The sequence below is a fragment of the Haemaphysalis longicornis genome, unplaced genomic scaffold, assembly GCF_048455015.1.
Source record: "Haemaphysalis longicornis isolate Haplotype H1 unplaced genomic scaffold, Haemaphysalis longicornis Haplotype H1 scaffold_1, whole genome shotgun sequence".
NCBI classification, from domain to species: Eukaryota; Metazoa; Arthropoda; class Arachnida; order Ixodida; family Ixodidae; genus Haemaphysalis; species Haemaphysalis longicornis.
This window is the reverse complement of record NW_027526203.1, coordinates 115397938-115425859: the sequence shown is the minus strand read 5'-3', so window position 1 is coordinate 115425859 and position 27922 is coordinate 115397938. Positions and strand designations below refer to the sequence as shown.

The window sequence follows — 27922 nt, the reverse complement described above, 5'->3', positions numbered from 1 at the left end:
GTCACGTAATGCCGGCCAGAGCGAGTTGAAAGTGGACAGTTCATCGGCCCCGTTGCTGATGACGCTGTCTGAAGTCATTGGTTCTACTGAAAAGTTGTTCAGTACTACTTGCAGGTGACCTCTTTGACCGTTTTGACGGCCGCCACTGCGCTCCTCTCTCTATACCCTCCCCCTTTGTTTTTGCATGTTTCCCAGATTTGTAGACCCCTGAAAGGCGGCAGAAAATGTTGTGCACCGTAATAACATTTTGTGGCGGCGTGAGGCTACGGGGGTAGGCACCGTCAGTGTACTACTCCGCCTCAGCCACGGAGAGAGAGAGAGTTTATTGGCTGTATATTTACACGGCGGAGTTTTGCCTCTTGTCAGAGGGCACGAGCCTAGCTGCACTAGCTGCCTGACACGTTGCTCTCTCCCACGGTCTCTCCCAGACGAGAGTGCGGACCCCATGTCGTCCGCCAGTACTCCCTTTGGCAAGACAAACCTCCTCCAAACGCAGCAGAAAGGTCCGTGTTGTAAATACAGTAGAATCTCGATGATACGAATCTCTCGGGATCACGAAAAATATTCGTATCATCTGAAATTCAGACCGAAAAATTGAGCACTAAAAGAACTTTTCGTTTATTTCTTTTCTTACTTTCGCGTGATGAAATCCGTGGTGTTTTTCTGCTTTTTTTTTTTTAACCTGCATGTTCCCGAGCAGTGCTTTCTGGACTTTCGTCTCCTCACTTGCGGTGCCCAAGCTCACCACACACCGCAACAGTCAAGGCATGAACCGCATGGCACATTTTTGCACGCGATTCATGCTCGTCGGCGTTAGTAGTGTGTTGCTATGCAAAACAGATGAGACGCTCTACTAAAACTGCCCTTGCGGTGTTTACATAGCGTGACGCAAAAATTTAGCGTTTAGGGTACGCAAAGGCAGCAAATGCTGTACTAAAGCTGGTTCCGGCAGAGATGTTTAGGCCTTCCACCTCGGCAGATATTTCAGGGGCACTTTCACTAGCAGTGCGGATGATGTTTTATAGTACCGGTTTCGCCCGCATTATCAGCTCATTTACCGCACAAGCAACTTCGTGTGTGCTTTGAGCAGCATTTTAAGGAGCGGTTAGAAGCGGTCGCTCGAGTGCCTCGCACCACTTCGCGGCCGAAGCCACCGCCATGTTGCCGCCACCGGCCGCGCAGTGTGCGGATGGTGTTGCAGTGGAGTCAGCACTCCTGTGGAGTACGCGGCGCGTTTTTGCGAGCAGAAAACAAGAGCCCGTCATTCCTGGAGAAAGAGTGACAAAGTGGGAAGAGCCCATACGTTGCCGTCGCTTGCTCGCTCGGCAGTCGGGCGCCACGCCGGCTTGTTCGTATTGCCGCGAACGGGCCGCACAGGTCCGTTCGTAAGAGCCGAAATTTTTCCCATTGCAAACAATGCAATTTCGGCGGGACTTATCAGAAATTCGTATCACCCAGAATCGTATCATTGAGATTCTCCTGTATGTAAATATGTCGTTTCCTGGCTCGGGTATGAGCTGTGCTCTGAGCTGGAGCAAGCTAGGTGGCCGCCAGCCACTGGTGACCGCTTGTGTTGCGGTCAGCCTCATGCGCTATGCAGCTCGTTCTGAAGATAAAGAAACGTTTCTCTCTCTCTCTCTCTCTCTTTCTTTGACCCGTATCTGCTGGGAGAGTTGCTATAATCCGATATAATCTGACCCGATAAGGCCCCACTAGGCTCAGCTAAGATGGGGATTTCCTGCACTCACCTGTACTACACGAGCGTTTGAAAGGACATCTGAGTTGAATGGCATTCGAAATTTAAAATGCCATTCGAACTGGAAGGAAATCCGCCGATCGGCAATTCTCAAGGGCAGTTGTAAAGTTCCATGTTTTGCTGTCGCCACTGCTGCCCTGTTTCGTTCTTGACAAAAATTTAATTTTAGAGTTTAACTCTTTCGGGACCGCTCCATAGGCCATCGATCACATATGATCGATGGTTCCGCGAGCCTGCAGAATACAAATTTTCGCTCGGTGGAACACCTAGCGACATCTAGGAGATAGTTTGAAAACTGGAGTTTTCTCTTGTGTGAAGTTTCTTTTTTTATCGCCAGGCGGCAACGCATCAGATATTTTATTCTGATGGGCAGTGGTTTCGAATGTAAACAAACATGGCGTCATACTCGCGCGAGTGCGATAAGAAATCCTCCTCGTCTCGTCTCGCATATCTTCGCCTTCTACTGTGGATTTTAACGATGAGAGGGGCAGTGAAGAGTCGGAATGCGGCTTTAGAGATCGGATTTTAGCTCGAGTGAGGATTCGGGTGTCGATCAGCCTGGAACATCAAATCGCGCTCAAAGGTGGGTGTTGTTTTCGGTTTCAATTGGCTCTGGAGTAGGTATGTGCGCTCGAAATATGTTCTGGCTGGTTTATATTTGTTCGCTAGAGTGTTAACTACCTATGGTGGTGATCTCCTGCCACCAGCGCAGAAACGGATCAAGTTTTCGCCGAGACGAGAGCCCGGCGTGTACCTGGGCGATGACGTAGCCATGGCCCTAGTGCCAAAGAGATCACACACAAAAGAAAAAACCAGTTGCACCTAGCCGCATCAAACTTTCGCGATGAAGAAACAAAGCATTCTGTTAGATTTTGTATATCCTGAAAAAATTTTATTCTTTTTTAATATTTTTATATTCACACTTTTTTCTATCTTTTTCTGTAGTTTTTTTACGAAGTTCTTACTTTGAGATTTTTTCATGGTTCTATCATCAGTGTTGAAGTAAAACTTGATATTGTATGTCAAAGAACATATAATAAGCTGCATTTTGGTATATGCTAAGGCAGGATGATGCTTTTGCTTTATGTAATAAAAAATTTGTACCGAGACCTCCCTTTTTCATCACTTTTTCCGGCGGTCCCGAAAGAGTTAAATTGGCAAGAGAACAGTTAGTAGTGATCAAATTGATAAGAGTACCAAGTTACTCTGTAATCGTAGAGAGTGATAGAAAACAAAAACAAGTGAAAAATGTATGAGGATCGTGCACTCTTAAACGCCAAGTTCTACTCGTAAGTAATTTTTTTCGTAATTACAGCATGCAGAAACTGCGCCTGAGAGTACGGTCGTTCACATTTCAAAAGCCTTTGAGAGCCTCAAAGGTCATTGGTGGTGCTCCTGTGACTGAAATGGCATTTCAACGAAAGGCCTCTGAAAACGTCGTGTAGCAGCCCAAAAGTGTCATTTGAATCAAATGGCATTCGACTCAAAAGCCTTAGAAATGCTTGTGTAGCATAACTACCTGTGCTACACAAGCTGACAAACCCAGGAGATGGACTAGGTGTTGTGTCTTATGCGTCTTTCCCAACGCACCAGTAGCCTTGACATGCCACTCGATTGTGCCGGCCCACTTGCAAGCCGGAAACTTGTGTCACATATCCTCAGCCTGATATTGTTCCTGCGGAGGTGCTCCAATACCTCATCGCAGAACTACAAAGCGCTTGATCCCGTGTCCACCAATGCGGTAAACTTCTTTCGAGCTATCGTCAGCTCAGTGAAAGGTGCTGGCAAGTTGGAAGATTGTCCCGCACGACAAGCCAGCGGTGTGAGTGACTTAATATTCTCTTAGCCACCATCAGGTGTTTGGTGTTGGTTAACGGTGGCCTTCTGATGGCCATCCTGTCTGGCCTTCTTCCTTCATTGCATTCCTTCTGTGTCTGGCTACTCTACGCGCCAGGTTGTGCAGTGCAATATGCAGGAATACGAGTCCAAAGCTCGGTCTGACAGTTCAAACCTGACTCGGGGAACTGCTCATCAGCGTATGAGACGGTAGCATCCAGTCTGCTGAGATGTGATGAAGGGAGCCCTTTATTCTACGCAAAACGAGGCTCTAATGAGGGTGCCGCAGACGGCTTGGGACAGCACACGTGCGGCAAAAATGACGCCCTGAATGCGTTTTGCCTCTGCGGCGAGCTCCTTGAGATCCCTGAATGTCCCCCCTCGCAAGAAGGCCGTAAATGTCTGGTGTGCCTGTCGCGCCCTGCGGTCGGCCTTTTCTGCATCTGTGGCTTTGGGGTGAGCAAGGTGGTAGAGATCTTCCATCGCTCTCACGTACTCCAGCAGGGAGCCATCTGGATGCTTGGCACGCAGCTCAAGCTCCCAGTGCAGCTGCTCGTAGTTAGCGGGCCGCGGAATTTCGCTCGGAAGCTCTCCAATGTGCGCTCTCTCTCTCCCACTAGTTGGAACCATCGACCTGCCTGGTCCGTCAGTGAAGCTAGGACCATGCGGCTGAGAATTTGGCCTCCATAAGCCCCGTCGCCTGCTGATAGTGCTGCAAACGGTCCAGGTCACTGTACTTGAAGAGGTCAGCCTTTACGCGTGACTTCCCCGCCTGCACTCGACTGTGGAGGCTATTCTGCACTACGCCCGCCAAATTCTCAATTAGGGGCATCTCGTCTTGGAGCAGTGCGTCTATCGTTGACTGACTGACGCCAATGGGAACAGTAGGAGCAGGAGGCAGCGTTGAGAACCGGCGCTGGCTTGCCTTGGGCTCAACCCATTTTCCTGCCAAAATGTTCGCAGCGGCATCTTCCGTATCAGGCGGGAAAAGCCCCCTTTGCCAGTGCCAAGTGTGGAGATCCCTGACCAATCAGTGCCGCGCAGAAAATGAGCCGGTGGCTCCGACAACACTTGCGCAGCCTGGAGGTCAGACTCGTCAGCCATTGTTCTTTGTTCTCGCGCTGGAGTTCGTTAGCGCTAACAAACCGAGTCCAGATTTACCTGTTTTGCTCCACGTTCGGGCACCGAGTTGTGGGGTCGCCTTACGCGCTTAGCCGTAAAGCGGGCTTCACTTCCCGGCTCCCGGCTCCTGCTCAGGGCGAGGGAGAAAGCCTCCGAACTCTCTGTCTCGTTTTTAGACACTTTTACAACATCTGTCATTGATTCTATAGCCCCATGGCATCTTCGTCCTGTATTGTGTGATTTGTCATTTACACAATTTAAGAAAAACACGGTGCCCACAACTGCCGTTTTGCAGCATTTCATGTATCTCCAGGCGAAATATGGGGCAACAGAATTTTTTACTGATGCTTCAAAAACATCCATTGCGGTGTCTTGTGCTGCACACGGACCCAATTTCAGTGCTTGTAAAACCATGAATGTGAATTCTAGCATTTTTACAGGGGAGGCATATGGTATACTCCTTGTTTTAAATCACATCAATGAACATAATATCACAAACTCCATCATTTTCACGGATTCACTAAGCATCGTGCGTACATTATCATCCCAAAGGTCTTCCAAAAATTACATTGTCAATCTGGTTTTTAAATCTTTGATGTCGGCGTATGCGTCAGGTCTGAATGTTACCATCTGCTGGGTTCCAGGCCACGCTGGCATCGCGGGCAATGAGTTTGCTGATGAAATGGCCCCTGCTGCTGCACAGAGAAACACTCTAGACATAGCAACAGTACCGTACACTGACATGAAGCCAGTCATCAGACAACACCTACGAAAAACATGGCAAACACACTGGAGTGAACAGTCAGACAACAAGCTGCATGTAATAAAGCCACACTTGGGACGATACACAACTGACTCACACAACAGACACACCGAAGTGACCCTAGCAAGGTTACGGATAGGCCACACACATGCAACACACTCGCACTTGCTCACAGCAGGTGTGGAGAGGGCCTATCCGTAATCCACGTACTCATCCAATGCAAGGCACTTGACACAACACGACGCAAACACTTCCCACAACTATACAGACAACACGTTCCGTTTCACCCATTGTACTTTCTAGGAGACGAGCCCATGTTTTCCACCAAGCTTGTTTTTAAGTTTCTCACCGATGTCAATTTTTTACATCTCATCTCTTATCATGCATCATGACAACCTGGCCCTTTACACCAGTCATCTTCATGAGCTTGTTTTAGTTTGTGTATGTTTACTGAAACCCTCTACTTTTACTTTCACATCGCTGTCATGAAATCACTTTTGTTTGGCGCTCTTTGCCCTTAGCTGGCCTTGCGCCATTAAAATCCAGATATCATCATCATCCTGTGCGAATAAGACTGCGATCCCAGTCCGTGGCACACTGGTCAGCGGCCACAGCGGGTTCAAGTGAAAAAGGAAATCAGGACTCCCTGCGAACTTACTTATTAATTAGCTGACGAATACAAAAAGATAACGAGAACTAACCAGCTATGGAGGCTGGTTAGTCCTAACCAAGACACAGTGCCCGTGTGTCCTGGTCCTCCTGTCGTTCTTGTTTGTTTGTTGTTTGCGCTGTGAATTCACGAAAAACGGAACACCAGCTCGCCCAAGCATCAACCTTGACTGAAAAAAAGTGCAGCACAAAAATTTTGTGTCACCACTCTTTTAAAGGTCTAGCCTGATTACCACCCCGTGAAAAAGCAGCAGGGTACAGGCAGGGCAGACAATGCCAACGAGCAACATTGCAAAATGGCGCAGCCACAGAATACACTTTCACCACCGTAAGTGCCTCCCACCACTTGCGGGCACGAATAGCTCGTGTTGCATCGAAACAACGGCGCTTGGCTGCCTGCTGTCATCATCACCACTTGGCACGAGCAATTTGTGCAAGGGAAAGAAAACTTCAAGGCCAGTGTTGGGGAGCTAGCATTATGTGAGTGCACGCATTATAGTACATGGCGGGGATGGGACCTTCAGCACAGGATTTCCCCATTCATGCTTTGGGCCCAGAGCATAAGATGGGGCGAAATGGTGCATGTACCACTCCTGTTCGTAATGGCAAAAAATAAAGTTTAGGTGGGCTGGAAAAAGGCGCCTCTCTTTTTTGCATGCTGTAAGTTGAGGGAGGTGGCCACCGGCGGTCGTTTCCTGGATCCATACCGTCAGGCCTGTACGTGCAGGCTTTCCGTGCTGCTGGGGAGGAATGGAGTTGGGAAGGCTATTTTTTTTCGCTCCTAATGTTGCGCCGTATGCTTAGGTAGGTGTTTTGAAATCACGAGTTCTGCAGCCACCTCGAGTAAGTTTGCCCAGATTTGGGACCATTTTGTCGACGTGTCAACGAGATTCTGATGTGCAGTTGTTTGCCGTGCATCCAGACTGGTTGAATGGAAGTGCGGCAAGCAATATTTAGGGGCTTCTGTCGTTTCCTCGGAACAGGAAACGATCCGTGTGCATTGTGGTGCCGCACAGCCTGAGCTGGGAAGGAGCTCAGCCGTGCCATCTCTTCTTTGCAGCCTGGATGCCGAGCCAGCAGCTGAGGGGCCAGGCTCTCTAGGGGTGGCTGCCCCGACGAACAAGGTGGGCTTTGCCTCTCGCTGTGGGGCTATTCTTGAATGTGCTCACGTGTCGTACACACCCCTTGCGTTTGTAATCTTGAGGTTTGTCAAAAGGTGTGCTCACTGTATTCCATAATGGCCACTCGGATGGGTGCCCTGAAAAACAGGTCTCCACAGCCCCATCGGGGAGGCCTGCAGGCTAAGCGGGGCGCATTGAGTGACAAATGTGCATGCTGGCTGAGATGCCAGCCCGATAGCCAGCAATGCTTTGCCACCAGAAACTAACAGCCTTGGTTGTGTCGGGAGAAAGAACACCGCCAAGGTTCATCGGCTGTGATTGGGATGGTAACTATGTGAGGGTGGCGTGGGGCAGACGACGACAGAAGCAGGGAGTGCCGAGAGAGGGCGCTACGTGATGGCACCATCATCATCATTGGGACTGGGAGAAGAGAGGAAGGAGTAAAGTGTGAGGGGTTAGGGTTGAGTGTTGGGAATAGAGGAGACGGGTCGGCGTGGTTGTTCGGAGCGGTGTGTGTGTGTGGTTTAGGCTTAGTGCGTGACAACTAAGCTTCCCACTGGCTTCTTCTTGAAAATGTGTTCATGGCCCAAGTGCGCCTCTTACAGTTGTCGTACTGCAGTGACATGTTACAGGCGCCACTTGGGTGCAGAGTGCCAGAGGGTGCAAACTTGCTCATTGTGGGCCTCTCTGTCAGGGGTGTAAAAACAAAAACAGGCAAACGAAATGATGATGCACCCAGCACCCACCTGCTGAAAAATAAAGTGGAGCCCTTTTCGGGTGGAACCACGTTTTCATGTGCTGTGTCATAATTTTTGCCCCGAAAAATAGGAGAACACATGAGGAGGACTTTTTTCCGTGCTTCATAAATGCTGAACCAGAGCAGCTGTCAGATCAGACGAGCAGAAGACTCCCAGCTGTACTGCTAAGCACTGTCCCGAAGTAGTCCTCTAAGGGAGGATGTTATGGTGAATTCCACTGAGAGAACAGGAGCAGGGGCGTCGTGCAGTGAGAGAGTAGGGGACGGAACACTTGGGATCACGTGGGAGCAGGGCTACTGCACCTGCCATTGAAATGCGGCACGCACCCAGAGAGCAGGTGGGAGAGGAAAAAATGACGAGGGGAAAACATGGCCCCGACCCGACTGTCGTGGCTTCTGTCGCCGAAATGGACATGCACGATAACATTTATCATGTTAAATAAGGCCGATCCGGCTACATTACTTGTAGTAGTAGCAATATGAGGCCCGTCTGCAAGATCGGTAGGTGAGGAAAAGGGGGTATCACTACGTGGGCCTCTCAAATAGTACGACAATCTCTCAAGGTAGAGTAGTGGTTAAAATGCCGTCTACTTGTTCTTTAGGGTTTTGGAGAACTGAACGAATATTTCAGTAGAAGAAACGCCCCCGCCCCACGCAGAATCGTTAAATGACGTACAACCAAAGTGGGAAGCTCCTTCGCTGGGTCTGTTTACTGAACGGCACCGTTGAATATGGGCATGAAGGTCACTGAGAGCAACCCAGCGGCGGCGCGCGCCGTGTTGTCGCTCCATGTAGCTCAGCGGGACAAACATACGGTGTCCTGCCGCGGGAGATTTCTCGCCACACAAACTTCGTCATGAAAGTTCGCTCCACGTATTCCGGCCTTTAAGCATCCCAGCAACCTCTGTGGAAAAGCATGTGTGAGCAAAGCGGGGAAAGCACGTGTGGCGGTAGGAAGCACTCGCATGCTCGTAGGGCTGGCTACCCATTCCACAAAGTTGCAAATGCACGATGGCTACTGCCCTGCCACGCTGTCCGGGCTGCGCTCGCCCAGCCGCGACTATTCGCAGGAGCAAAAAAAAAGGGGGGGGGGGGGGGGGGGGGGACTGCTCGGAGCAGCGAAAGATCGGACTGCTCCCGACTGCTCTCGGAGCAGCGAAAGTGATCTCGCTCTACCACTGGATGACAGTGCTCCTACTCCTGTTCGACCACTGAAACACGCCTGCTCAGGAGAGAGCACTTTCAGAGTGCTTTTGAGTGCTCCTGCTCTCCCACTGGAATTGGCCATTATTCCGCGGGAAGGTCGCTCTGATTGCCCACTGTCGCTGTCGCGCACGCTCTCAGGCTCTTTCCACGTGTGGCCGCTGTGATGGGGGCAAGAGGGGAGCACCACTGCACCCAGTTTATGGACCCGTGAGGACAAGGTACAAGCTCTGTCATTCAAAAGCGGCCTCGTTAGAATAACACCTATGTCACTTTTAATGCAGGTTTCACTCAAATAATAGGCCAGCTACAAGTGGCACATTATGAGCCACTTGTTGCGATTGGCTGAGGCCGACAGATCGAAATTCAAATGAAACGGGGATTGTAAGCTTGCAGAATGAGGCACTTGAAATTAAAGGGGTACTGACACAAAATTTTGAAGGCATAGAAGGTATCCTTAAACCAATTCCAGTTTTATTGTTAGAATCGTTAGTTACGTAAATGCTCCTAATTTGATTCAATAAATAAAAAAGTCATTTCACTTGCCATGTCCCCCCTCAACTGGAGTAGTCCTCACCCGTGCACTTCACTGGGCTTGACTGCCACATTTTTTTGCTGCTTTGGGGTTCTGGTGTGGTGAAGTTTTTCACACGTTTTCTCTTATGTTTCACCGCTGTGTGAATAGTATTTTTGTAACTTTTTTCATTGAGCATGGTATGTGAACATAAAATGTGTGCAAAGTGTGCAAGCTGCTACTTTTCTCAACTCCAAGTGCTGAAAAAAAAATTACTGATGTAGTTGCTGATGAACGTTCCATTCACAGTAAATTTGATATATTCAATGATGTTCACTTCAGTTTTGAATACTTTGTGATTGAAACGGGTTTGTTGGTTGCTTCATTAAGAGCATTAAGAGTGTAGTGAATATAAGACCCACACATGACTTTTAGACAACATATATAAGGGATGTACTGGCGGGATAATACTTGACAAGCCCCGCAGGGGCACCTTGTTCGTTCAAGGTGACGGTAGTGGCGACACCGCGGACCCCGAGCCCATGTGGGTTGGACCCACCCACGCTTTAGGCTGTGCGTGGCTTAGCCGTGTCCAGGGAAAAGGGGATCCTGGTGGCTGAGCCGACACCGAGGTTGTTGTGGACCTTAGGGCCCCTTGGTGGAGGCAACACGCCACTTTGGCCCTCGCTTCTTGTAGACGGCACCCCCGGACTGACCCGGCCGAGGGGGAATCAGCCAGTCGCCCTTTCCTGTCCCCCTCTCCACTCTTTCGCTTTCCTGTCTTCTTTCTCCATCTTTCCTGTCCTCTATTTTTTTCTGCTTTCCGATCTCCTCTTCCAGGCGGCAAGGGTTAACCCTGTGTGAATGGCCACCCTAGGTTTCTTTATGCAGGGTTATAGTGGCCACGTATGGCTAATGCAAGTTTGCGTTCCCGTGTTGGGCTCCGAGGTGGGTGGCCAGCATGGCTGCTGAATGTTTATTTGCTAGTTTATGGCTACGACAAAACCTCCTCATGATCGGGCTCGGAAACGAGTTCGCACCGCAGTAAGCTACCCTGTATCAAGGGTCCCATTCCAACTAAAAGAACAAAGCTTTCCAAGATTTCTTGTTATCGAATCGACCGACAGCCAGTGCCCCCTACGAAAGGCCTCGCCATTCGTAGTCGCTAAAGAACTGGAAGCTGTCCTCGGCGGTAAATGCAAAGCTACAAAGATGTCCTCTGGAGGTATCCTCATTGAATGCGAAAACAAAGCCCAGGCTGATGCAGTGTTTTCAATGCAAAGGTTAGCAAACCTAACTATAAAAGTATCGGCTCACCGAAGCCTAAACTCGTGCCAAGGAGTGATTTCAGATCCTGACCTCGCAGACCTCACGGAGGATGAAATCTTAGAGGGCCTGCAAGAGGAAAATGTTACTGCTGTCAGGCGTATCATGATCCGACGTAACGACATTGACATCCCCACTAATCACCTTGTATTGACTTTCAACTCCACCAAGCTTCCTGAATCCCTGAAACTTGGCTATGTAGTCCATCGAGTCCGTCCATACATCCCAAACCCACGCCGGTGCTTTAAGTGCCAGAGGTTTGGTCACACACTGCAGAGCTGTCGGGGCAGAGAGACGTGCGCCAAGTGCGCGAGTACTGATCATCACGCGAACTCCTGCGCAGCGCAGGAAGTAAAGTGTGTCAATTGTGCAGGGCCACACCCTGCGTACTCACGAAAATGCCAGAAATTCCAAAATGAAAAAGAAATAATGGCTATCAAGGTAAAAGAAGGTCTGTCAATTCAAGAAGCGCGAAGACGCTTCTCGTTTGTGCAAAAAGGCACTTTCGCCGAGGTGGCGCGCCGGGGGGCCGGGCCGCCTCGGGCATCGGTAGGGACGCAGTTTAGCTCTGCTGACCTGGCCCTTGCCCAGTCTCCCCCCGTGCAGCAGCCAGCACAGCCACAGACGACTGCACGCGCTCCGGCCCCCGAGGCTGTGCAACCACCGGCCCTCTCTGCTCCGGCTGAGGAGGCCATGGACGTTGTTCCCTCCACCTCGTCCCTTTCAGGGCCCCAAAGGGGCACTGGAAGACACTCTACATCTCTCCTACCCGTGCCTTCTAAAGGTACTGGGAAGAATGCATCCAAGATCCCTGCAAGGAGTGAACCTCCTGCAAGGAAACCACCTGACAAAAAGTAAAAAAAAAAAAAAAAAAATTGTACCTCATCCAAAAAACTAAAATGCCGGTTCCCTTCATACACTGGAACTGTAGAGGTTTAATTCATAACATTGATGATATACATAAGTTGATAGACGAATATGAGCCCCAAGTGGTGGCGTTGCAGGAGACAAATTTAACAAAAAAACATGATAAAATTCTCCGCAGTTATCACCTCCTCAGAAAGGACAGAGAAGAGAGCACCCGTGCTTCAGGGGGTGTGGCTTTGGTTGTGGCACAGGGCACAATTCTAAAGTCAATACAACTTGACACTACACTGGAGGCCGTTGCAGCACAAGTTTATGTCAACAAACTGATCACTGTTGTCTCACTTTATCTGCCACCATCTGATAATGTGTCATTACAGGAACTTAATGACCTTGTTGAGCAACTGCCTGCACCATTTGTTATTATGGGGGACTTTAATGCCCATCACTGCCTATGGGGAGGTGACAAAATCGACAGTCGGGGAAAACAAATCGAACAATGGTTGATGAATAACAGCCTCTTTGTGTTCAATAATGGAGACAAGACATATTTTTCTGCGGGTACGGGAAACTTTTCTGCGCTAGACCTTTGTGTTGGGTCGCCAGAGCTCGAGATGGACTTTGAGTGGAGTGTAGTGAACGATCCGCACGGAAGTGACCACTTTCCCGCCTTGGTGCGAGACGTGCAGCCACTTCCAGCCCTCAAAAACTGTCCACCCCGATGGAGGCTCGAGAGAGCAGACTGGGGAAAGTTTAAGGATCTGGTCAGTTTTGAGGGATTTGACATGAGCAGTATGTCCATAGACGAAGCAAACGCCTACATTTGCGAGGAACTTGTCAAAGCTGCTAAAGTAGCCGTCCCACAATCATCTGGCCGAATCCCTAAGCGGCCAAAGCCGTGGTGGAATGATGCCTGTCGCGAAGCCCGGAAAAAGCAAAACAAGGCCTGGGGTGTGTTCAGACGGTACCCTACCATGGACAACTGCCTGAGCTTTAAGGCTGCCCGAGCTGCTGCCAGAAAAATCAGAAAAGAAGCAAAAAGAAACTCGTGGCAAAACTTTGTAAGCACAATAAACACTACCACTCCCGCAAAAAAAGTCTGGGACCATGTACGCAAAGTCAAAGGCATCTACAGACGGTTTACGGTACCACTTTTTTCTACCGACGGTGGGAACGATTTGTTGCAAACGCAAGCGGATGTTTTAGGTGCCCACTTTTCAGATGTTTCTAGCGATAAAAATTACACACAAGAGTTCATGAGACATAAGGCTAGTGCTGAAAAGCTCAGGATTAAAAATACTAGCAACAACACTGAAGACTATAACCAAGAATTTACATTGTACGAACTTAAAAGAGCTCTAGCTCAGTGCAAGGCTACTTCTGTTGGCCCTGACCTTATTCACTACGCCTTTCTACAACACCTAAATGATAGCTGCTTAGAAGTGCTTCTGAAGTTCTTTAATGAAATCTGGAAAACGGGTAGGCTGCCCAAAGCATGGAAAAAGGCTGTCGTAATTCCGTTACTGAAAGATGGCAAGCCACCCGACTGTCCATCAAGCTACCGACCCATAACGTTGACCAGTTGTCTGTGCAAGACATTTGAGCGGATAGTCAATTTTAGATTGGTCTTTGTTCTCGAACGTTCAGGTTACTTAGATAGGTTTCAATGTGGTTTTCGGCAGTTTCGGTCTACAACTGACCACCTTGTTCGGCTTGAAACAATGATACGAGATGCTTTCGTTAACAACCAGTTTTGCCTTGCTGTCTTTTTTGATATGGCTAAGGCTTATGATACCACTTGGCGGTATGGAATTCTGCAGGATATGGCAGCAATTGGAATCAGAGGGCGAATGTTTTCATGTTTACAAGATTTTCTTCAAGAACGAACCTTTACTGTGAGACTGGGCAATGCAGTCTCCCGTTCTTTCAGCCAGGAAAATGGAGTACCTCAGGGCAGTGTGCTAAGTGTGACACTCTTCGCCATTAAAATAAATTCCTTGGCAAAGGTTATTCCTCGACCGGTTATGTACTCCCTTTACGTCGATGACCTACAGATTGCCTTTTCGTCATGTAACCAATCAGTCTGTGAAAGACAAATCCAGACTACGGTCAATCGGTTGCAACGATGGGCAGATGAAAACGGTTTTCGCTTTTCTCCTGAGAAGTGTGCATGTGTGTGTTTCACGCGGAAACGAGGTATTCATGCCAAAGCTACAATAAAAATCAGGGATATGCTCGTTCCAGTACACAGTGAGCACAAATTCTTGGGCATCATTTATGACTCCAAATTAACATTTGGGGCTCACATAAAGACACTCAAAATGACCTGCATGAGGACACTTAAAGGCCAACTGCACTCAAATTTCACCTCGGCCAAATTTGTTTTTAATGCGTAGTAAGTACCCCCAAATAAGCTGAGACACAAGTGGTAGCCCCGTGAAACGCCTCGTTAATCAGTCAGAAGCGTTTAAAAAGGCTCCGCCGCAGACCACTGTGCACCTGCCGGCGGATCGCGTAAACAGCCATGACGCGCCTGTGACGTTCCAGCCGACGGTGGCTTTTTCCTCTGCAGCGGGAGAACCGGTCGAGCTCTGCTGCCCCGTGCGCGCGTAGAGCTTGCGCGCAGACATTCTCCCGAACTGGTGACCGTCCGGCCGCTCTCTGGACGGCTGCAACGTCACTGCAATGGCCGCGCTCTCCTCGGTTTCGGTTTCAAAATCGCCGATTTTTGCTGGCCGCTTGCGGCGTCCACGTGCGTATTTCAGCTGTTGTATTTTGCATGTTGCTTTCTTTTTAAGCAGACTATACGGAAATAGGGTTTTCAAGAAGTCGAAATTTTGAGTGCAGTTGGCCTTTAAGGGGAGACGTGGGTCTTGAAATGAACTTTTTTATTAATTGGTCTGTGATAATGAAAATCACTGTGCATATGTGTTTTGGCTTCCTCATTTCAAATATGTAATTAGTTTTCAAGTGGTAGAATTATTTTTTGAGTTATAAGGAAAACACTGGAGCCTAATTAAGTAATTTCTTACGGGCCTTTAAGGAACTTTTTATTCAATTTTTTTTTAAATAAATGGTATGGGTGTGTAGCTTAAGGCCTGCCATGCATGCTGAAGCTATTTATATTCCTGTAAAGATAGTTTATTGGATAGAATTAATCTAATTATGCCAAGTACAGTTTTCTGAAAACTTAATGACCTCTAATTATAACTCATAACATTTATTTGAGGCAAAATGAGCCAATTAAAATAGCTTCAGCATGCAGTTCATTTTATCCCGAATTCAACGGTATAACACTTGTAGAAATCCTTTGAAAAAAACTACCTCAAAACCCCTGTAAGGCTAGGCACATATGCAAAAAAAGGGAAGCTGAGAAAATCGCAGTTGAAGTTTTACTACAAGTGACAGTTTTATCTATTGAGCATATGAAAAAAAGAAAGGTTCTAGAATGTAGCTCGCTTTTCGCTCAACACGAGCATACCAAGTTTGCTGAAATCAGTTGGTGGGAAAATTATGAAATCCTCTGTCTACAGATGGCACCTGGCAGAAAAACTGAACAAAAGCAAAGCCAGAACGTTGCTTCAATTTTTATGCTGTTGGCATCGCGCCGTCTCTCTTTGGCGGCTAGGGCTGAGGTGCCGAGCGTGCACCACAGTTGTAAACGCTATTTTGTTATGTTACTGCTTCATTTGTAGCAATCAAATCGGATTTGCATCGCGTGAAGTGAGTTGCAGCGAAGGGGCTGGTAACGGAATGCCCGCCACTGTTCTGTAACGTGCATGCGCTTGGCTAGGTGGGATAACCACGTTTTCGGTTTAATCTACTCGTATATCACGTTACCAACGCACATTGTGCACAGTGCGAACATTTATAATTCTCAAATCGCTCATCTATATGGTAACCTGCCGACGAGGAAGCGCGCGCCGGTGTGCGGGCCGAACCGCCGCAGCATCGTTGATAACAGAATGAACACACTTCCCTTGCGACGTCGGCATGCGGCATCCTCCACTTTATCATTTCTTTTCTTTCTATTTGCTGCTGATCGAAAGATAGACGCACCTTAGTGCCCCCGCAGGCGTAATCATATCGCTACGCTATCGTCTCGGCAGCCCGCGCGGGCGCTAAGCCTACCTCCGTCTCGGCGCCGTTCTCGCGATAAGTCGTCGTCACAGGAGCAGAAAATCGTATTTCAGGCGCTTTTAATAATGCCTGTTCTTCCTTTCGGTTATCGATAGACATCTTTACTTTATTTTTACGCCATGCGGGGCTTTTGCCGGTCCTCGCATAGACGAATACATGAGCCGTTGCCCTGTGATGAGAGTGCCGAGCAGACGACCCACGGCGCCCAGCCAATGAGGTTGCGCCCTGCGGTCACGTGCAGTCAGTAACCAATTAGGCGGCGCGATCCGTCTCTTTTCTACCCCGGTTTTACTCGCAACCAACGGACGAAACGGAGTGGTTCTGGCGGGGAATTGAAAACGAAAAGACGCGCTTTCGAATGAGACCAAGATGGACGCCGTGGCGCATGTAGAACCCGAGAGGCGAGTCGTCGAAAAAATGCTATTTTCGCGTCGAATCTTGGCCCATTTTAGCGGGCGTCGGTGCTATAAATTGATATTATGGCTCAAATACGTACTCCTGGGTCTGGATATTTTGCTAACCGGTAGAAAAATAGCTCTACTTTCCGAAAATGGCGATTTCTAAAAATCGATTTTTTGGCCAAATTTCGGGATTCCAAGACCCGCGTCTCCCCTTAACATATTGAAAATTTTGTCGCACAAGTCATGGGGGGCCGACCGTGCATGTTTGCTCCGAATTTACGGCTCACTTGTACGGTCTCGTCTTGATTATGGCTGTATTGTTTATGGGTCAGCTCGCCAATCTGTTCTCACCTCACTCGATCCAGTGCACAACTTGGGCCTCAGACTTGCATCAGGTGCATATCGTACCTCCCCTGTTGATAGTCTTTACGTTGAGTGCAATGAGTGGCCTCTGCAGTACCGTCGAGCGTACCTAAGTGGAGTATATGCAGCCAAAATAGCATGCATAAATGACCATCCTTGTGCCAGAGAATTGTTTGAAAATAAGTACAAGAAGCTCTATGAGAACAAACCAAGAGTGGTCCGCCCTCTTGCCCTCCATTTGGAGGAGCACATGACTCTGTACTCTTTCAAGATATGCCCGACAACTCTTCTGAGTTTCTCGGACGCTTTAGCCCCTTGGGACTATAGTGCTGTCAAATGTGACCTGTCGCTGTTAAAATACGACAAGAAAGCTTTTCCACACCAGCTTTTGCGCCAAGAATTTCTTGCACTTAAGGATAAATACAGTAGCTATTGCCACTACTTTACTGATGGTTCAAAAACTGCTGGTCACACCGGTTATGCTTTTGTAAACTCGTCGGCAGTTACTGTAGCTGAGAGGATAGTTGATGACGGCAGTGTCTTCACTGCAGAGGTTTTTGGTATAACCTCAGCTATTGAAGACGTAATAGCAAATGGACTACAAAAAGTGGCAATTTTTACAGATTCCTTAAGCGCCATACGTGCTTTGACCTCCCTTGTCCCTTCAAAGAATGCGGCTGTAGGTATGCTAAAAAATCGACTGTGCTGCCTCACATCGGCAGGGGTTAGTGTCGTCTTTTGTTGGGTACCAAGCCACATCGGCATTCCAGAAAATGAAACTGTCGATAGAGCAGCATACCATACTAAGCATTGTGCAATAACGAAGTCCAAGGTTCCTTACCAGGACCTTCGGAACACCATACGAAAGTCCATTACAATGTACTGGCAAACTGAATGGGACAGACAGACTGAAAATAAGTTACACCTAGTGAAGCCATACCTATCTGAATGGAAAAGTTGCAGACACAGAAATCGTTTTTATGAGGTTATTTTATGCCGACTGCGAATAGGTCACACTGTGCTCACACACGGCTTCCTGGTCCAGAAAGAACAGAAACCCATGTGTGACCACTGTGGAGAACCTCTTACTGTACTTCATGTTTTAATAAGCTGCCCACACCTTGAAGCAGCACGCATCAGACATTTCAAAGCATTATACACCTTTTGCATCCCTTTACACCCTGCGCTTTTACTTAGTGATGAACCGTTGGTGGATTTTAGTAACGTTTTCCAATTTTTTGAGGACGCCGGCCTTCTACACCGGTTTTAGCTATGTGCCTCTTTGAGTCCTTTTAAAATGTTTTTAATCCTCACAACACCCTGAATAACATCGTTTAATCGTCGCTTAACTATTCTACCCTGCGTCTGGCGCATTATAACCGAAAGGTTGCTGTGCCAAAAAACCACAACTTACTTACTTACTTACTAATACTTGACAAGCACAGGGCTATATTCTTGATCTGAAACGGTGTAAGGCAGGGAGATACCATTTCACCAAAACTGTTCACAGCATGTCTGGAGGGAGCATTCAGAAAGCTTGACTGGCAAAATACAGGATTAAGGATAGATGGAGAATACTTGAGTCATTTGAGGTTTGCGGACGGTATAGTCTTTCTGAGTGAGACTGCAGAACACCTGCAAAAAATTCTTGAGGAGCTACAATCAGAAAGCGTGGCTGTGGGGCTAAAAATAAATATGAATAAATCCAAAGTTGCGAGGAATAAGCTTGCCAAAAATGTCCCCTTCAGCTTGGGAAGCGAAACGCTAGAAGAAGTAAAAGAATACAATCTCGAACACACGGTTAGTGCTGACCGCAACCCCGAGAGAGAAATCCGGCACAGAATAGGTATGGGTTGGGGGGCACTCGGCATGCACTCCCAAAGAATCAAAAGTAAGCATCCTCTGTCACTCAAAAGAAAAATCTACAACCAGTGCATACTGCTGGTGGTGACATGCGGAGTTGAAATTTGGCACCTGAATTAACAAATGGAAAGCAAACTTAGATCGACTCAACGGGCCATGGAACGAATAATGTTAGGAATAAAACTCAGGGACAGGAAACGAACTTTCTGGAACAGAGACCACACTAGAGTAGACGATATCATAGTTCAAATAAAAAAAACGAAATGGACTTGGGCTGGCCTTCTAGCAAGACGAAACAACAGTTGGTGGACAGTTAGGATAGCAGGGTAGATACCAAGAGGCAGGTGTAGAAGAAGGGGATGGAGGGATGAAATGGGAAATTCGGTGGCCAACAGTGGGCTCGAGCGGCGCAGGACAGGAGCGGTTGGTAGTCAATGGGAGAAGCCTTCGTCCTGCAGTGGACCTGAGTACGCTGATGATGATGATTCATATTAGCGTAGCTGTTTTTTAGTGTATATTTACCCAAGTCCTGCCTTTGAAGAACACCTGTTTGGTTTCTTGTACCCAACCGCATGGTTGGCACTGATATCCATCACAGTGCAATGCTGCACAAGGGGCTAGTGGATGTGGCTCCTTTATGTGAAGGTGCTGAAATTGGTTGGTGAGCGAGCAGTGTTTGGACAGGGGCCTTTCTTCACCGTTGGCGCAATGTTGCCCCCTTTGCAGGTGCCCAAGGGCGACAGGGTGGAGCAACGCACGCCTAAAGGACAGGCTGCTGCTTCCCAGGTAGGCCTTGTGATCCGTGAAGGCACACGCTTTTATTCAACGAATACATGTACCCTAGCGGCTGTAAACATGCCCATTCGGCACACTGAGCCAGTGGCGTAGCCAGAGAGGGGGGGGGGGGGGGTTCAACCCCTCCCCCCCCCCCCCCCCAAAAAAAAAAAAATTTTCACTGCACCCCCCACTCTCTGTAGTCTTTAAGAAACCATATTGCCTCCTTTTCACCAAATTGGCGAACTTCCTAGGCTCGTAGCAAGAGAAAATTTTGAATGATGGCGATTTTGTTGAGACTTTCGGTAAGATCTCGATCTAGGTTTGGGTTCTAGTCGCTGTTGTGATCTCCCGGATCGTCTAGTTTGCCTCCCTCACGTGGGTTCCTCTATCCGTCCGTCGCAAGTTCCAGTGGCGTAGCAGGGGGTGGGGGTGGGGGGGCTGATTGTGCTTCAGAATCCCCCCTTCCCCCGAAATTTTTCCGGCTGGTGCCGTGCTGCCTGTTATGCCTGGTACGACACCTGTGAACAAAGGCGCATATCCTTCGAACGTGCCACTATTAAAAACATTCACGACCCAATGCCTGTCCTAAAGAATTGGTGCTTACACAAAACGAAGCGCCCAGGTCAGGATAATTGGGTTGGAGGGGTGCAGCTCCAAAAGCGCTGGCAGCTCTCTGGTATGCTGAGTGCACGGGACTCCAAAGGCATGCGTTGTGTCCCTTTGTGTGTGGCTTGTGGCCACACAGAATAATTGGCCGGCTGAGTCGTCCTCAGCAGAGGAGATTGACTCGTCACGGTATAACTGGGGAAGCAAGGGGTTGTCCACACTGACTTGTGGCGGAAAAAAAGAGAGACCACCCACCATTGATGGGGGAAGACTGGTACGACAAAGAGCTGAAAGGAAAAAGACGATCTTTGTATGTGTAAACAGAACCACGTGCAAGCGGCGGTGGCAGACAGTCGTGCAACTGAAGAAAGCGATGGGTCTGCGTATTGGGCGGAACATGTGCTTTAGCTGGATGAATGTCGGGGTTGGGCATAGGGCCTTTGTGGATGAGTTGCATAGCAAAGTATGCCCCTCTTCTGCGTGTCACCCCTTCATTCTTTTTCACGTTTCTGTGGAGCCCGGGAGGGTGTTGGCGTGGGATAATTGAATGGGCTCAGCTTACGCGCACTGCGTGTCTTCTTCAGAAAGCGGTGTTGCAGACAGCCATTTTCTCCTCCGCGATTAGGAAGATTCGTTCGGTGGTATTTTTCGCTAACCTAGGAAACTGGGGAACAGCAAGTTGACAAAAAGGGCATGCTGCGGCTTGCCGAGCGAGTCCCAGACTTTATCCTACACGTGAAGGCTTGACAGTCACCAGCCCTGCAGACGGCGCTCGTGACAGTAACAAATACCCAATGGCCATCTTCGACCTCGGTCACAACTAAAGCCCCTCCATTGTGTCCACAGCCGCTTTTTGCCTGGGCGGCGGCTGCCCAGAGCAGTGTATATTCAGGGGCCTGAGTCACAACAGCGCCGACATGACAGGACAGTGCAAGGGCCGAAGCGCCCTTGCTTTGGGAAGCCCACACTCGAAGTGCCATGCAACACACAAAAGAGGCCGCAATTGTAAGTCACTTGCTTCCCATGGACCCTGATTTATCATTGCGGAATCACTGATGTCCTTTAATATTTAAATAATCGCTTCCTAATATTTACACGATGTCACAGTGCCTTTATGTCTGCAAGCCAAAAAATTTATATCTCTTTTTATTTCTAATGCAATGTTTGTGTTTGCATTGGTTGTTGAAAGGAGCACCAGCTATGAAGCGGGTTGGTAACGTAGAAAGAGGGAAAACGTAAATTCTGCTCATATGAACGCCTAAATATCTTATGATGCACAAAGTTGACGAGGGTTACTCAAAAGCGTATCGGGACAGTGTTACGTTCATGAAGAGTTAAAAATATATTTGTTCTCACTGCAGTTTTATTAGTTTGCTTCATCTACAGGCACGCAACTTCAAGTGAGGTAGCGGCTGTCGCATGGTGTGCCCGTTATCGTGACTTGCGACCCCATTTCACACCACGCGATCGGGCGTGGAATGCTTATCAGCAAAAAAGTTTCTTCTACGTTTTGGACAGCAGCAACTAAATAAAAAATCTCATTCTAACGGCCTGCGCCATTTTATTGCGGATTTCACACTCATCATACCACACACGTTGAAATAAAGCAAGTAATCGCGTGAAACCATGCTCATTTAAGGCGGCAGACTGGTCTTAGAGCTATTTTTTTTATTTACCAACCAATTTTAATGAAACTGCACTGAATTATAGAGTTTTTTGTCCTGATTTCACATCTGCCATTAGTTTTTTTGTAAGTTGATTATATTTTGAGGTAATTAATGATTAATTGCCATTATTTTGGGTCACAGTTACAAAATAGCCACTCCATACACAATGGCAATTGCCACATGGCTAGGCAGACAAATCACTGAAGAATACAACACAGGAAGAACTTTTTTGATTCAGCTATTTTTGGTCGTTTTACAACACTGAACTTCACTTCTCCCGCGCTGTGCCAGAAATGGATCGCAGGCGGTGCCAATTGAACACAATAATAATTTTCCAAAGCTTCCATTGGAAAAATTTATTTCCAACATTGCATTCTCCACACATTTTGGTATCAGAAGCTAAAAGAGTTACAGTTGTACCTGCTCTGGGTGCCGAGATATCCGAGGACGAAATGCTAGCTTTGCATTGCAAGGAAAGTGCCGTTTCACCATCAGATTCTGCGCTAACTGAGCTGTAGAGTGCACTTTAAGATGCTATTATAGTATAATAACAACAAAATATGGTGCCTTTTGATGAGGAAATTTACAGACTGATGGAAAAATGGCCGTGGAGGCTGAAAATGCCATTTTTCCGAAAACGCTTTTTTTGACCGTTTTTCGGCCCCAAAGTCCCAACTTCCCCCTTAATGCAATACCTGTACAAGGTGCCCGTGCGTGCAGTATACGTACTGTATTACGGGTGCAGATTTGCACCACGCGATTGCGGATTTTTTCCCAGTTTACAACTTCATCTGGCACTAAATACCATCTTAATCAACACCAATAGAGACCTTAAGCCCATTTGAAGACAAAATACAACCCTGTTGAATTTGAAAGAACTATCCTTTGGTAACTCACTCAGCTACATTCCAACCCCGGAAGACGTTTTTCAACTGGAGCAATGCAACATATATCAGAAATTTTCAAATTTCGCGCTGCAGTGGCGTAGTATGGGCAGGAGTGATTTAGTACAGGCCTGGACTAAAACGTAGTTATGAGTGGGTTAACTGCATGTAACAATCGAAATGACAGCATCAATGAAACTACATGCTTTCTACAATGGCGCAGCCATGTTGATTGGCTGTGTCTCAGGTCGTTTGACGCCAATTGTAAAAGGATGCTGTGATGTAGAGAAATCGCCGGAAAATGGGTGGGGAGTGGCCGCTGCTTCATATGTTTTATTTCATATCTCGATTATTCTTTTGAAGTTTGCGATAAGATTGGTATCATTGTTATCGGGAAAAGGCAGTCCGTTTAATGAACCCAACATGTATTTTGTCTTTATAGCCTTTAAGGGCGCCTGCAAACTACCTTGCTTTTTCTCTGTCAGAGGGGGGTTCTTGAAAACAACTTTAGCCGCCCCCGAAAACTCCCCCCGAAAAAAAATCCTGGCTACGCGCCTGCACTGAGCCATGCATGGGAAAAGAAACGGCTGAAACCGAATCTGGAAGGCAGGAAGCAAAGTGCCAAGATGCTCGAAATGCTTAGAACTTTCAGAGAAGGGCCTTTTGTCATGCATGTGGCTCTCGTCGGGCCTCTGCAGCATACTTCCCCGTCACTGGGGTCGAGCCACCCGTAGCGATGTGGGATGAAGCTCTCCGGTGCAAGGCACTTTGCCCAGTGGTGCAACAGCTGTGCCGACTGCACCATGTGGGCACATTTTCATGTGTCTGAGCCAAGCTGGGCCAAAATGATCAACTTTGTTGACATTGCTTCACACTGTGCCAAAATGGCCGACTGGGTGCAAAATTTGTGCTTCTCTAACTTTGGTGGAGAATGAAGGGCACGCTGACAACTTGAAGTTTGTGCATCATCGAACCAAACTCATTTGCGCAGACTAAAGCGCTTCGTACGAGTCTGAAGCATATTCCTTTTCTGGTTCACTGTGCTAAAGTCACTCCAAAGCGTGTGGAGAAACTGCAGCGCAGGCAAGGGCTTGGCATGTACCCGATGAAAACATTAGCTGTTTGACAGGTGCTGCAAATGTGGACATGAAGGAATAAAACTGTAGGAAAGATGAGGATAGGACATATACAAGAGGGTGACAAGATGACCGCAATATCAAACTCTATTTTTGCATAAAACGATAACACATATACACTGAAACCGTAACGGGATATAACAAAATAATGGATATATCGAAGTAAATGAAGTTCCCTTTGAAATCTCCATAGAGAACCTTACATTTGAAGCCTCGTTGTAATGAAGTAAAATTGACATGTCAATGGATATAACGAATTATATTAGTCTCCTCCTCCCCCCCCTCCCCCCAAAAAAAAGAAACCTGACCACGGAGCTCAACACTTGTTCAGCGTGGCTGTTTCAAAACTCCCACGTAGACGTGACGGCCATGCGCGGCCGAGCAAGCCATCCTCCTCGCTCAGCCAGCAGGGAGGAGCGGGTGCGCCACGTGACAGCAATGAGAAGAGGGGCAAGGTGGCTTCCCACAATGCCGATGCCAACACGGTCACTATGGAAGAGCGGACTGACGATGCTGTTGTCGCAGATTTCACCGGACAGACCAACACAAGCGACGATGAAGGTGCCATGGTCTCCCATGCACACACGTTCGACATGCCAACGTCGTCGCAGGCACTCGATGTGGTTGACCTTCTAAGTCATTTCTTCAGCGCCCATGATGATGACAATGACGGCATCAACGCGGTGGCAGGAGCTACCCGCATCGTGCGGGTGGTCTCCGCGGCTGCGTCAGTGAGCCTGTGGCTTGCGGGGCGCGTTTTGCGTTTTTGCAGGGAGAAAATGCTGCGTGCGGTTCACGCTGATGCCGATTAAGCCGTAGACGATTAAGCTCCGACAGAAGCAGTGCGCCAATTGTGTATGCACGCCACACAGTTTGTAGGCAAGGGGCTTACTCCAACTCCGTGGCTGGCTGCATCCGCGGCATTGGGCGATCCGTGTCGTCGTTGGCGTTTTATTGGGACCCCATTTCAGCGCTTGCGTCTTCCAAAATCTACTTCTACAACTTAAATTTCTTGCCTAGTTCTCCATGAAACTTCGTGACATTGAAATTCCGGCAAACGGGACTTAGTTACACAGAGGGTGAAAATACATGGTGTGCATACACTTGAAGTTACGAAGAATTCCGTGGTTCGTTACGAGGGTTTCGTTACATTGAAGTTCGTTACATCGAGGTTTAACTGTATGCGCATTTAACAAGCAAAATATTTGTCTTCTAAACAAATTCCATCGCATGCGCTATCACGTAGCTGTAGTGTGCCAGGAGGCGGTTTCATTCTTCGCATGATTATAGCTGTGCACCCAACTGAACATACATTGCCGTAAACTGTTATAATTGATGTAATGAAATAATGGATATGACAAAATAATTACGGCTCCACTTCAACTTCGTTATATTGAGGTTAGAGTGTACCGTATTTACTCGCATAATCGTCGCACTTTTTTTTTTAGGAAAAGTCAATGCGAAAATAGGGGTGCAAGAATTATGCGGGGAAAAAAATTCGGTGCACAGTGTTGCCAATTTTCCTTCTGCCAGTCCCGCTAAATGTAGCGGTCGTTTTTTGTATATGTAAGCTCAGTGTTGCCAACAGCAGCTATTTCTTTTTATTTTGTTATTTACAACGTAAACAGTCTCCCGTCGATCAGCGTTCATGAAATTGCCGCCTTTGCTTTCTGGCGCGCGCCCTATCTCGTCGGCATCACGTGCGTGCCCTACTCCAGTAACGCACGTTGAAGTCGGTGACGCCGAAGTGCCTGCCTGCGGCGCGGCTGCCGTGTTCGATCGTGTACTCTATCGCTTTCAATTTGAAAGCGGCAATGTAGCTGGCGTTCTTCCCCATGGCGAAACGACACCAAGCACAAAACAAAGAGATCAAAAAGTTCTCAAAATGGCAGCGAGATATCCACCACTGACGCGAGTGACTCACTGACTGCTGCTGCTCAACGACGGGACCACGACGGCGACACGACGACACGACAGCGGGCTGCGCGAACGCAGTCTAGTTGCGCGCACGCGAAACCGGCTCAAGTACAGTGCGAGTAGCGTGTTAGGGCGCCTGTTAGGGAGTAGCCATGCAGGTTGTTGGGGCGCCTGGATGGCCTTGGATACACAGCGCTCTCCGCCGAACGGAGAGGCGGCGGGGGAGGGCGCGCGTTGGAGAGCGCGTGCACCATGCGGGTTTCGCGAGCAGGCAACTTTCGCCGCTGCAAAGTTGGGGGTGCGAGGATTATGCGAGGAACCAAAAAATCCAAGTTTTGGTGGCTCACATTAGGGGTGCGAGGATTACGCGAGTGCGAGGATTACGCGAGTAAATACGGTATATACTTCCCCCCAGTATCACCCGCAAGCCAATCAACATGCCGAAAAAGAAAATTTTCCCCCAAAGTTCGTTTAAATGTGACCCTGTAAGAATGTTATGTCTGTGGGTTGCAGGCGTACGCAAGACACACTGACACGATCCCCCCATAGTCTCTAATCCTGTAGGCTTCTATAATTTCTCTCTCTCTCTTTGATCTTTAGCACCAACTTGCCAGCAACCAAGACCTGTTAAGTCACATTTCTTCTATGCTGAGCTCTTCTTTATGTTCTCAGACAAAGCGCAGTGCGGCTCTCACCGGTGTCAACCATGCCAAACCCGCTACTTGGTGTACTGCCTCACGCAAAAGATCGTTCCAAAGGAAGTTCAAGACCTATTTCGGTTTGTCCAGCCACCTCTGGAGACACAGAGAAAGGGCGCAGTGGTCCCAGGTTCGAATCCTCGACAAGAACAAATTTTTCTTCAACTGCAAAGTCCAGCTTTCCTTTGCAGCCGCACGGCTGCAAAGGAAACGTTCCTTCGCAGAAATTTACTCCATCTTGGGAATTTCCCCTGAATCTGGTCGATTAACACCTTTCTCGCCTGTTCTTCACACTTTTCTTTGTTTTCTCTCTCGTCGGGTACTCTCGGCTGACATCGGCACGCGTGTTTCTTCATCACTTTTAAGCACCGCAAAAAGCACCTTCTCACATTGTGATTTTTTATACATATATTAGTTTTGATTTGCAATGCAGTGCATTTTGCAAATTGAACCATTTTTTTCAAAGCAAAATAAAATTTACACGAATAAAAACGGACGGAGAAATGATACTAAAAAAATTTTGAACTCCCAAGCTTTTCTAGGTGCAGAAAAACCGCCAAGTTTGTAACTTTTTATTGAAAAGAATTTTATCTGAAAACCTAAAATAAGTATGTCGACTCATTTAAATTGCATAGTCTCCACAAAAGAAGGCCTGCGGGGATAGCTGCAATAGTTTGTTTGGCAGCAGTAAAGGATTCCAATTTCGTGCGATTCCTCCAACGTTCTTTGATCCAAGTGGGCTTTGGGATATTTTTTTTTTTTTTTTAGAAGGGCGAAATTTTATTGCTGCAAAAATCCTCCAGATGTGTTTTCTTTGCCGCAGAAGGAGCTATATATTAAATTTTTGTCAAAATTGAAGGCGTCGATTGGACATGCCTGTCCCTATAAGCCAGATCGACCAAGGACAGTCTCCTCACATTCCGAGAGGTCGCACAGCATTACCGCCTCTCCCGCCGCAAGCTTCCCCCCGCTCACTTATCCCTCACTCTGGAGGAGGAACGCCTCTGGCGTCAACTCCAAACGGAATCTGTACCGTGCAGAGCCGTCCTTCATCATGTCCACCCCTCCCTGTACCCATCCTCATTCTGCACCCGCTGCGGTAAAAAAACCACGGTCAAACACCAAATTTGGGCTTGTGCAGAGGACCCATTCCTTCCAATAAATTCTCCTGACCAGTGGATGGAGGCATTGGGCCGCTCGGACCCGCAGCTCCAGAAGGAGCTCGTGACTCAAGCGGCTGAAGTCGTTGCGACTCTCCAGGTTGTGCCCACTGCGGCCTAACCCTTTATGTAAATAAAAGTTACTTCTCTCTCTCTCTCTTCCTACTCTCGTGAAAACACCCCATAAAAGCTTTGCATTAATGTGACCTCTTTTGTCTCTTAGTGTGTTCATTCTACTTTTGCCAGTAGCAAGCTGCTTCTTAGTAGACCTTAAAGGAGTACTGACACGAAATTTTTGTGTAACGTTTTTTTGGCCACTGCGGGTGCCTGCCAGCACACTAATTATAGGATGGCACATTAGATGGTCGATTCCAGCGTA

General features: G+C 48.0%; 1 protein-coding gene across 6 annotated transcripts in view; it reads left to right on the top strand.

The window, feature by feature from the left end:
* Positions 1-27922, top strand: part of LOC144179421 (ribonuclease H2 subunit B-like) — a 77032-nt gene that overhangs the window by 41015 nt on the left and 8095 nt on the right. For 4 of the 6 annotated variants that reach the window (XM_077707788.1, XM_077707810.1, XM_077707781.1 and 1 more), the window contains 2 exons: positions 7207-7270; positions 19425-19484. In XM_077707788.1, the coding sequence (XP_077563914.1) occupies positions 7207-7270; positions 19425-19484 (124 nt within the window). The remainder of the gene's footprint in view (positions 1-7206; positions 7271-19424; positions 19485-27922) is intronic. The other 2 variants (XM_077707803.1, XM_077707796.1) reach the window with 1 other exon arrangement.